The sequence below is a fragment of the Pelodiscus sinensis genome, chromosome 2 (assembly GCF_052426305.1).
Source record: "Pelodiscus sinensis isolate ZL-2025 chromosome 2, ASM5242630v1, whole genome shotgun sequence".
Lineage (NCBI taxonomy): Eukaryota > Metazoa > Chordata > Testudines > Trionychidae > Pelodiscus > Pelodiscus sinensis.
Window position 1 is genome coordinate 247,434,444 of NC_143053.1, and position 12,152 is coordinate 247,446,595.

A 12,152-nucleotide genomic window follows, 5' to 3' on the forward strand; every position below is an offset into this window, starting at 1 on the left:
GCTGGATGTGCTTGTCCCTATCTGGTCCATCCTCCTGGTTGAGGGTTGGATCAAGATCACAACCTGCACTCCCTACTCCATCACCCTTGCTCTCACACCCCCATAGTCGCTTCTGATCTTCTCTAGGTGATATGTAGTATTATTTAATGCCCACGTGGATGAGTCATAATGAGGCTCACCCATACCTCTACCCCACCTTTCTGTAATGTCCCTGATGAGGGCTTCAGGCAAGTAGCTCACCTCCTGGGACTTCATGTAAGGCCAGCAGATAGATGCCTCTCTCTCCTCAGGAGAGAGACCCTGGCCATTGTCACCATTAATTGAGGTCTGCTTCTTACCACCTGTTGCCATACAGTATACTGGTTTTTGACATCTGTCCCGTCACTGGCTAGCATCCTCCATCATGTCCTGTCAAAATCCTTGTGCTCACAAATGCTACAGCAGTGGTCTCCAATCTTTTTAACCACAGGATCCCTTTAAGTGCAATGTAAGATCTACTTTAAACCCAAATACACTTGCTGCACTTCCTTCCTGCCCCTTCTTGAGGCCCTGCCGCTGCTCCACCCCTTCTCCGAGGCCTCATCCTGCTCACTACATCTCCCTGCCTCCCCCATCCTCATTCACTTTCACCAGGCTGAGGTAGAGGTTTAGGGTGCAGACTCTGGTCTTGTGCCAAGGGGTTCAGCGTGTGGGAGGGGCTCTGGGCTTAGCCCAGGGTGGAGGATTGGGGTCCAGGAGTGGGGGTTCAGGGTACAAGTTCTAGGAGGAATTTGGGTGCAGTATTGGGCAGGAGGTTGGGTGGAGGAGGAGGTTCAGGGCTGGGACAGGGGTTCAGGATGCAGGCTCTGGCTGTGCACCATTTGAGATGGCTTCCAGGTGGTGGAGCAGTGGGGTTAAGGCAGGCTTACTCCTGCCCTGGCCCTGTACCACTCCTGAAAGCAGTTGGCATGTACAGCAGTGGCTCCAATGGCACCATGTGCTGTCCCCCATCTACAGGCACTGAGCCCACAGCTTCTACTGGCCATGGTTCCCTATTATTGATCAATGGGAACTGCAGGAGTGGTGTCTGCAGGCAAGGACAGCATGTGGAGATCCCCTGTTCTGCCATTCTCATAGGCTGCAGGGACCTACCAGCCATTTCCAGGAGCTGCAATTACCATCCAGATAATTACTCCAGCCATGACAGGTTTGACATTTTAGAACTCACTATTCAGAGAATTAAACTGCAGATTTTGTCCATCTCAGCTGGTCTACTTAAGATTCCAGTACGGTATGGCAGTGGGTAGAAAAAGCATCTGAAGCTGTAATTCCCTGCTGTACCTGTACAGGCAGCATCTAGGACTGCCTATAGGTACTGGTTTCTGAGGTGGCTTCTTGAGCCCACTTCCAAATGACCGCTGCACTTACTTGGAGCTACAGTCATAACTCTGAAGTAGATCTCCAGTTGTAGTTACATGAATCTAGGGTGGTGATTGCAGAAGAGCCCGAAGAAATGTGCCCATGGAACCAAGCTTGAAATACCTTACTTTGTGTCTGAAGTCCAGCTACATTTTCTTAGCTTTTTGTTTCATGTCACATTCTTTTCCTTCCTTTTCCTCCTCTTCTGGAAGGTGTAAAATGCCCTTCTACCAAAATACATTAGAAGTTTATAAGGCAAAAACACAAATTAATCTATCTAGATCAGCAGTTCTCAAACTTCATTGCACCGTGACTCCCTTCTAACTCATTACTACATCACTCCAGAACGGGGAACTGAAACCTTCACCAGTCCCAGCCCTGCCACTCTGGGGGGCCCAAAACCAAAGCCTGAGCCCCACCATTACTGGTGATGGGGGGCCAAAGCCAAAGCCATAGCCCAAGGGCTTAAGCCAGATGTGGGGGTCTTGTAACTTATGCCCCTCAATATAGGGCTTAAGCCCTGGGGTGCGTGTTTCAGCCTCATACCCCAGCAAGTCTAACATCATCCCCGGTGACCCCATTAAACAGGGTCATGACCCACTCTAGGGTCCTGACCCACAGTTTGAAAACAGCTCATCTAGATCATGCTCCATGCTATGTGGCATCCAGTACAACTTGAGAATATTATGTAGCACAAAGGTCAGACCTGCACACTGAGTGCATCTCCTGATCTTACTGTGCCAGGAAAAGGCAAATCGGTGTGTTTAATGCAAGGGTGGGGAAATCTCAGACCTGGGGATGGGATGTGGCCCTGGCTTGCCTGGATCTGACCCCCAAGGTTCAGGGCTTCCCCCACCCAGCATTGGGAAGCCCACACTGGTGCTCTAGCGCGCGTGCCTACCACCCCATCATCTGCTCGCCATCGCCCCACCATCTACTAACCTTTCTCCCTGCTCTCCCCCTCCCTCCCTCCCTCTCTAGTATGGGAGGGGAATGTAGGGTGTCTGTCTTTCTCCTCAGTCATGTGTGTGGGGTTGTTTTGTTTTGTGTTTTTGTCTTTGCTTCTTACTTGTGTGTGGCCCCAGAAAAATCAGTGGGTCAGCAGCCCCTGACCCAAAAAAGGTTCCCTACCCCTGGTTTACTGGAATCATGAAAGAAGTGTTTAGTGAGCTCTCTTTTGTGGTAGCTTGTTAGTGGTCATAAGTTTTCGATTGAGATTGGCCAATTTCAGTAATCATCTCTTTCCCCACACATACGTACCCACCCAAACCTTTCACTAATAATCAAAACATACAAATGCAAAGATTAAAAAAAAAAAAAAAAAAAACCTGCTTGGGAACTTGTCAGTTTAATTTAAGGATATTTACTTGGTCTATTTTGGCATGTGGTGACAGTTGGTTTTCATGATTATAAAACCCTAACTTTGACTAACAGTATTTACTGTCACTTTATTTAAAGGCAATTATTTGACATGCCTTCCCATAATTTCACCCAACAGTGAAAACTTAAATTGATAGATTATAAATGCTTAGAAAAGCGTCCACTAAAATTTATATGAAAAATAGTAGTATGCCAACTGCCTGCTCATAAGCATCCAAACTGTGGACCAAGTCAAAACATTTTCCACAAACCTGAAGGCAGAACATGAGTTCAAATAGCCATGCTTTTATGGAGCTTTTCAATTTCTATAAATAGGCCATATAATTGCTTGATCAAGTGTATTTGTAACAGAGGAAGAGCAACCAGACTGAAAGCCTCTAGTGCTTTATGTAACGCTAGGTAGCAATACCTTTTATGCAGATTTGATTATACTCAAAGTATGAATTTAATGCTAACTATTAGCATTTGCATGTGCTTCCCTTAATTTGGAAAATTAGAGTACTCAAGTTCTTTTTAAACAGACATGGTCAAATGTTTGAGTTCAGTAATTCTGTTAGCCACTGACATCAGACTATCAAAGGCCAAATTTGTAAGTAGGCACACTTTGCAAGAATAGTCAATCTGCGCACAAAGAGCACTTAACCAGTACAGTATAGACACAGCTTATGCTAGCCAGAATGTGGTCTTGGCAGTACAGCTTATCTAGACCGGGGTGGGCAAGAGACCCTCCGCAGGTCAGATCCAGCCCGCCAAGCTGGTTGATCTGGCTGCCTTGCTGCTCTCCCACCCCCAGCCCAATCAAGACTTGGGGACAGGAGCGTGCAAAGTCTCCTCCTGCTGCTAGGGGCATGCTTCACGTAGAGGGAACTGCGAGCTATTCAAAACAGCTAGTGGTTCTCCAGGGAGTGGGGGGGGGCAAAGACTTCACACTCTCCCTCCACCCCCAGGCCAATCAGGGTCTATGGGTAGGAGAGCATGGAAAGTGTTCTGGCCCCACCCCTTCTGGGGCGAACCAAGGTAACTTCACAAATTTGCGAAGCAGCCCCCCTTCACAAATCATTGCCCACCCCCGATTCAGACCCTCACAAAAGTTTTTTGTTGTACATCTGGCCAGTTGCATTAAACACCACTGCAAGATAAGAAACTATTTTCCAATGAAGACTGTATTCACGCAACAGTGGCCCTGAGTCTTGGTCGTCTCATGACCTTGTTTTGCTGATTTACCAGCCTGAAAATGCATTCTTGATCTTTCTTTGCAGCTCCATAAAGAATGTATGTACCTAACGAAAACTGTTTAAATATTCTAGTTTTTTTGTGAAATTGTATTAACTGGCCACCTATGTCTTGGTGAGTGACTGGATGAAGAGTCTCTGAGAAATAATATTCTCACATGACAGTCTCTCTTCTCACTTGACAGACTAAAGGCTCTTTAAAAAAAAAAAAAAAAAAATCTTGTTTCCAGTCAGGAATGTGTAGAATACTCATCTGCTAAAGCCAAAATAAAATTTCAGCTGTTTACATAAGTTAAGTGTACTATTGGTCATACTAGATTTTTCCTTTGAGTTGTCACCAGAGGAAAAATTATTAGCAGGAAGTAGTTGATATCTGTGATTCTGTCCAGGACTCTGCAAAAATCTAATTTGCACAGGAAGTATATTTGTGTAATTTGACTAATGAGCCACTTATGTCAGTTTGCCTTTAGATTGCATGGAAAACTATGTACTATTGATGAATAGTATTTTAATGTTTCCTGAGACCATACACGGCACATGGCATTAAATACTGAGAGACTATACATAGAGTTTAGCCTGCTAGGCTCTTACTATAATTACTTTAAGATTGTGAGGGTCGTGGAATTTATTTAGCTGTGAGCCAATTTAAAATTGTACCTTACTGGAGGAATAACTGCCAGAAGACAACATGCACTGAGTGTGTGTTGTTTTTAAACAAATTATATCTCTTAAATATATAAGCAATGACATTTAGCTAAATGAAAATTGATACATAGGGAGTGTGATGGACCAGGCTGGTGCTGGGCACAGCTGAGGGTGTCAGCTCAGGGCGAATTGCTCAAAACCAGGGTTACTTGACTGGAGACCTTTCCCAAATAGGCCACGAACCAGTCGCAAAGAGCTCTTCAGCTTCCAATCTGGCTAGTAGGAAGCCTCTCGAGCAAAGCCCCTCAGACATCCCCGCTTTCCCTGTGCCACAATCAGCACTTGACCTTACACACAGGTGAGAGGTTATAAAACCTAATCTCTAACCAACTCCGAACAGCTCCTCACGGTCCCAAAGAACCAGCCACAGTCCCAGGCCAATTACACTTTAGACCTTACCCACAAGAGCACGCTGGGCCAATCCTTTAGAATCTAAAGGTTTATTAATGAGAGGGAAGGTTGAAAGTAAGATTAAGGAGAATACATTACATACATCAAGGTCTTCATGCAGACTATAGCAGAGGTGTTACAAACTGCTAGCTTAAAAGTCTCTGGTGTACATCCTGTATTAGGACGGGTCGGCAATCCTTCCCTGATCTCTGTCCCTAGCAACGATGTGTCTGGAATCAGGAGCAAAATTGAAGACAAGATGGAGATGGCCTCATGGGATTTTTATATTCCTGGTGTCTCCCAAACTGGAGCTGGTCACATGATCAAGTGACCTATCTCTGTTTCACTTGCAAGTAGCCATTATGCACTGGCTAGTCTGCAGGCATCCAGACACATTCCTCAGGTATATATTGGCCACTCCGAGAGCCATTGTCCATGGAGCAGTGCTAATTAGCACAGCTATTCACTGAACAATCCTTCCTCACAATAAGCAGTCCATTGCTCCTTCCCAGACAGAGAACATTTAAAATACAAGAACAGAGCCCATATTCATAACCTCGCATACAAAATCATGCAAATATGAGTAGCATGCATAGAATCAGTAGAGCATAAGCTTCCATTTGACACCTCATATGGCCTACTTTGTACAGAATTTGGGGCAAACACTACCCGGGGGTACAACAGTGATCTACCTGCGCACTTTAAAACCCAGTAACGTGACAGACACTAGCTTTTGACCAAACTTCCTAAAAGGGTGTCACAAGGAGGAGGGTGAAAAATTGTTCTCCTTGGCCTCTGATATGACAATAACCAATGGGCTTAAACTGCAGCAAAGGAGGCTTAGATTGGGCATTAAGAAAAACTTCCTAATGGTCAGGGTGGTTAAAGACTGGAATAAGTTGCCTGGGGAGGTTGTGGAATCTCCATCACTGGAGATATTTAAGATCAGGTTTGATAGACCTCTGTCAAGGATAATCTAGATGGTGGTTGATCCTGCTGTGAGGACAGATGACTGGACTCAATGACCTCTCAAAGTCTCTTCCAGTTGTAGTATTCTATGATTCCCTTAGTCAGAATACCAGTGTCTGTCTGTCTAACTTGGTAACCTCTTATCAGAAACCCAACATGAAGATGAGGACTTCTGTCTGGATCACTGTTGGCTTTAGGATAGTAATGTAGAAAAGACTATTTATTAAACTGGATTCTGCTGTAAATACACAGTAATCCACAGAACTATGTCTATATTACCGCCATTTTCCCAAAAACACTTAACTTACGTCCACACTGCAATCGCGTTCTTTCGAAAGAAAATCGAAAGAACAGAGGGGGTTTTCTGACATTGGGTAAACACCTCTTTCTATGAAAGATAGAAGCCTTTTTCCAAAGAGCTCTTTTGGAAAAGGCGTGTGCGCCCTGGGAAGAGGGAGTTCTTTTGAAAGAAGAGGAAAACGTACAGGTGCGTGGCCACTCTGTCCATAGTCATCACCAGGGCTCAACAATGAGTGTAATCTACTCACCCATGGCAAGTTGATTACAAGCCGGCACAGCTGTGCAGTGTGGCCTGCGCATGTGCAGTGTGCTGAACCGCACAGCTGGCGAGCCCCGGTCGTCACAGCTTAAATGTGAGAGAGCGTCCATTCAGCGTGGACACTATCTTAAAAACCAGATTGCTTTTTCGATGCGCTTTGACAGTGTGGATGCTCTTTTGGAATAAGTTTTTTTTTCCAGAAGATCTCTGCCAGAAAAGCTTCTTTCTAAAGAAACCTGCAGTCTAGACATAGCCAGAATCTGCATTCCTGATTATGCGAAATGAATTCCCACTAGGAGCTGCAAGGAATGTTCCATCTTAGCATATGTACTTTTGTAAAGGGGTATTTCTCAGTGTGGGCTAGTGTTCAATAATCCTTCAAACTGAATGTGTCCTGACCTAAACCTCATTTAAAAGAACGCCAGTATTTAAAAAGGGCTGTAGAGGTGATCCTGGCAATTACAGACCGGTAAGTCTAACTTCAGTACCGGGCAAAATAGTTGAAACAATAGTAAAGAATAAAATTGTGAAGCATGTAGAAGAACATAATTTGTTGGACAAAAGTCAACATGGTTTCTGTAAAGGGAAATCCTGTTTTACTAATCTATTAGAGTTCTTTGAAGGGGTTAACAAACATGCGGACAAGGGGGATCCAGTAGATACAGTATACTTGGATTTTCAGAAAGCCTTTGACAAGGTCCCTCACCAAAGGCTCTTGTGTAAATTACATGGCCATGGGATAAGAGGGAAGGTCCTTTCTTGGATTGAGAACTGGTTAAAAGACAGGAAACAAAGGGTAGGAATAAATGGTAAATTTTCAGATTGGAGAGGGGTAACTAGTGGTGTACCCCAAGAGTCAGTCCTAGGATCAGTCCTTTTCAACTTATTCATAAATGATCTGGAGAAAGGGGTAAGCAGTGAGGTAGTAAAGTTTGCAGATGATACAAAACTGTTTAGGATAGTCAAGACAGAAGCAGACTGTGAGGGACTTCAAGAAGTTCTCACCAAACTGAGTGATTGGGCAACCATTTTGCAAATAAAATTTAATGTGGATAAGTGTAAAGTAACGCACATCGGAAGAAATAACCCCAACTATACGTACAGTATGATGGGGGCTAATTTGGCTACAACAAATCAGGAAAGAGATCTTGGAGTTATCGTGGACAGTTCTCTGAAAACTTCCACACAGCGTACAGCGGCGGTCAAAAAGGCAAATAGGATGCTAGGAATTATTATGAAAGGGATAGAAAATAAGACCCAGAATATCTTACTGCCCCTGTATAAAACTATGGTACGCCCACATCTTGAATACTGTGTACAGATGTGGTCTCCTCACCTCAAAAGATACTTTGGCCTTGGAAAGGGTTCAGAAAAAGGCAACTAAAATGATTAGGGGTTTGGAACGGGTCCCGTATGAGGAGAGGTTAAAGCAACTGGGATTTTTCAGTTTAGAAAAGAGGGGACTGAGGGGGGATATGATAGAAGTATATAAAATCATGAGTGGTGTGGAGAGGGCCGATAAAGAAAAGTTATTTATTAGTTCCCTAAATAGAAGAACTAGAGGACACCAAATGAAATTAATGGGGAGCAGGTTTAAAACTAATAAAAGGAAGTTCTTCTTCACACAGCGTGTAGTCAACCTCTGGAACTCCTTGCCAGAGGAGGCTGTGAAGGCTAGGACTATAATAGAGTTTAAAGAGAAGCTAGATAATTTCATGGAGGTTAGGTCCATAAAAGGCTATTAGCTAGGGAATAAAATGGTGTCCTCGGCCTCTGTTTGTCAGAGGCTGGAGAGGGATGGCAGGAGACAAATCGCTTGATCATTGTCTTCAGTCCACCCTCTCTGGGGCACCTGGTGCTGGCCACTGTCGGCAGACAGGCTACTGGGCTAGATGGACCTTTGGTCTAACCCAGTACGGCCATTCTTATGTAATTAGGCCCCATATCTTGCAGCCAACATATGTTTACATTGAAGGAGGGTGTCTGATTCAGTTCAGCTTCCTAGCAGGCTGTAATTTACAGATGAGATCTTAGACTTGTACTTAGTTTTGATTCTAGTAAAGGTGCCATTCCTTTGTGCTCTTGCACGTACACATTCTGTCCATTAAGTTACTAGGTTAAGAATAATAATGTGGGTTCTCCCTACAGCTGGAAGGTATGCCCAAAGCATAGAGGATACAAGGAAAACAGCTAAGGGAGAGACTATCCAGGGGATTCTTAACTATGATCTGAGAGAATAGCATTAAGAAGACTGAAGTTATCTGATGACTGAACAAGCTTAGGTACAATATAGCCAAATGAGGGTCCAACAAGGAGTTCTAAGTGGAATCAATGACCAGAAAGATGACTACAGTTCAGAAAATGGACGTTAATGCTCCTCTGTTAAGCTATGTGTATGGCAAGCTTGTAACATATGCTATCATGCAACCAACATAAATGTTAATGCTCACTTTTGAGGTTTCCTGTGTTTAATACAAGTCCTGATCCTGTCACAGTATATACAGTTTATCTGGTCGCATTAGATCTCCTCAAAAGGCTATTGGTTAAAATCAGATACCAGTTTGGTTTGAAATGCTTCCCCTTGGATTTCAACTTTCTTGTTATCTCTAGAGCTTTTTCCGGTGGCAGGTATCCATCTAGGTAGAATTGAACAGGACATTTCCTCTCTGATGGTAGCTGCTTCAATAAAATGTAAATGTGTGTAGTGGAACATAGGAACACTCACTATGCATGACCAAAGGACCCAAAACACTTAATACTAGTCATCCTACAGGTTGAACCTCTTTATTCCAGCACTCTCTGGTCCAGCAATGTCTGTGGTCAGCATTATCTTAGTTAGCTGGGTGTGACCAAGTTTCTGCAGTCCCATAAAGTTTGTTTATAGCCACCTATCTGGCTCAGTGTTTTTATATTTACTTCTCATTTACCCCTAAATGCCATCTTAGAGCCAAATAAGCAGTGGCAATGCTGCTAGACAATGTTGACTTCCTGTGGTTCAGCTAATTCTCTAGCTTGGCACTGTTCAGGTCCCAAGAGGAATGGACTAAAGAGGTTCAACCTGTACTAATTGGGGTTTTTAAAGTTGGAACTGTCCATTTTTTGTTAAATTACTTGATACTTTACAGAGTTAATGTCTCTTCAGTCTGAATGTTACTGGTACTGCTTGGTGTATGTGAATCTATTTATACTTGTATATTATCTTTGAAAAGGCAGATTATGTAAGCCTTCATACTGTCAATGAACACTTACTATTCACAATGGCTACAAAACAAAGCAGAATTGTACTACAGTAAAACTCCATTAGTCCAGCATCCAATGCTCCGGGGCTCCTGATGGTCCGGCACCATCAGGAACCCGGAAGTGCTGGGGCAGCTGGACAGGCTTTCCCCATTCAGCTGCTGCTGAAACTGACCAGCAGCTGAATAGGGGAACCGGGAGCAGAGCAGCTGGGGTGCTGCCGGGTTGGTCTCGTAGCGCTGCCCCTCGGGGCTGCGGGACCAACCCGGCAGCACCCCAGCTGCTCTGCTCCAGGGGTCCCCGATTCAGCTGCTGCTGAAAGAGATCAGCGGCTGATTCCAGGAACCCCGGGGCAGAGCTGCTCTGCCCGTGGCTTCCTGGAATCAGCCGCTGATCTGTTTCAGCAGCAGCTGAATCGGGGACCCCTGGAGCAGAGCAGCTGGGGTGCTGTCGGGTTGGTCCCACAGCTCCGAAGGGCGGCGCTACGGGGCCAACCGGGCAGTACCCCAGCTGCTCTGTCCCAGGCGTCCCCAAGAGCAGCTGGAGTGCTGCTGGGTTGGTGCCGTAGCGCCGCCCCTCGGCGCTGCGGGAACAACCCGGCAGCACCCCAGCTGCTCTATTGCAGGCATCCCCGATTCAGCTGCTGCTGAAACTGACCAGCAGTGGCTGAATCAGGGACGCCTGGGGCAGAGTCGGACTATCGTAAGGGGGGGCTATGAGGGGCCTGGGGTGACATCCTCTCCCACCCCACTACAGACCCCTCATAGTCCCCCCCCTTCTGATAGTCTAGCATATCTGATAATCCGGCACCCCTGGGTGCTAAAGGTGCCGGATTATCGGAAGTTTACTGTAATTAGTTTGCTTTTGATACTTCAGTTAAAACTTGTTCTCTGAAGAATATTTTTTTTTTTAAATGCTGCATTCTCTATGTAATCATTTATATTGGGCGGGTTATGCCATTTTCCAAAAAATGGTTTGTGGTAAATATTTTAATTCACCTACATTTCCTATTTAAACAAATGCAGCACAATTCTGGTGAGGCTTTAGTTGACATTGTCAGCATGCAGTTTATTCAAGGAGCCAAAAACTATGTGCAGTTGTTTTCTATTATTATTTATTTATGTATTTATTAAAATAGTAATCTCTCTCTCTTGTAGACTGCTGTTGACGTTTTTAGGAGGATAATTTTGGAGGCAGAAAAGATTGATGGGGCATCTTCACAAGGGAAGTCTTCATGCTCACTAATGTAATTCCACTGCAAAACCTGGGAATACATTCTACCTGAAGAAGCAAACTGCCTGTTATCTTTAAGGATAAACTATATGCTTCTTTTTTCTTCTGTTAACCTGAAAGATTCACAGTTGGAGCCTTTCCCTTCAGATTATGTTAAACTCTGACGCTTGTGTAAATGGCTTCACTTCCATTTTCAAATTTTAAGCAATCATATTTTCAGTTTATATTGTATTTCTTAATATTATGACCAAGAATTTTACTGGCATTAATTTTTCAGTGTAGTTTGTTGGTTAGAATAATCATCAAATGATGCATATTGTTACACTACTCTTAACTAGGCTTGGATATCAGTGTTTCTTTGTGTTAAATGTATACTTGTAAATAAAATAGCTGCAAACCGTATTGTGTTGCTGTTTTTATCTTATTTTAAAACCTCAGTTAATGTAACTTGAAATCAGTTTTCCTACAAACTGACCAGCCTCCAGCCCCCCAGGACTAGTAAAGATGAATGTTGAAGCCAATGTCTAGTTCAGCTTTTTCAGAAACTGCTACAGTGAGCTGAAGCATCCCCTTTAGCAGAAATCCTATGTGCCTGACTACAACCTCAGATGAACCTGTGCATGCCAGCTGATAAGGATGAGGCACTTTGTCATGTGTTAACTTGATGGAGAAAGTGCTAAGGATGCAAATGCAATAATAGATTTTCCAGCACCACTCTTCTTTCCTTAACATGACTCATCTGATAGAGGTCATTCAAATGTATAGCCATAATGAAGGGTTTTTTGACACTTCTGTTATAAACTGTTTATGCAGGCTTGTGACTAGGGACATCATTTTGAAAATAGAATAAAATAACAAAGCAATTCTGGTTTATAAATTCAAACTGTTTCTTTTGCAAGCAATTACATGTGCATTTCCAAATGCATTTTTCATTCTGAGACCACGGTTGACATGGATGAAGAATGGTTTCATGTCTGTCCTGTTTTTCAGAGAGTAAAATTGCAGAGCAGCTGGAAGCAATTAAGTTAAATGTTTCCATTCTTGTAAAG

General features: G+C 43.9%; 1 protein-coding gene across 2 annotated transcripts in view; it reads left to right on the forward strand.

The window, feature by feature from the left end:
• The window catches only part of RHEB (Ras homolog, mTORC1 binding), a 61,116-nt gene extending 49,611 nt beyond the window's left edge, over positions 1-11,505 (forward strand). For both annotated transcript variants that reach the window (XM_075922821.2, XM_025180743.3), the window contains one exon: positions 11,028-11,505. In XM_075922821.2, the coding sequence (XP_075778936.1) occupies positions 11,028-11,120 (93 nt within the window). In that variant the 3' untranslated portion in view covers positions 11,121-11,505. The remainder of the gene's footprint in view (positions 1-11,027) is intronic.
• Positions 11,506-12,152: the final 647 nt, after the last annotated feature.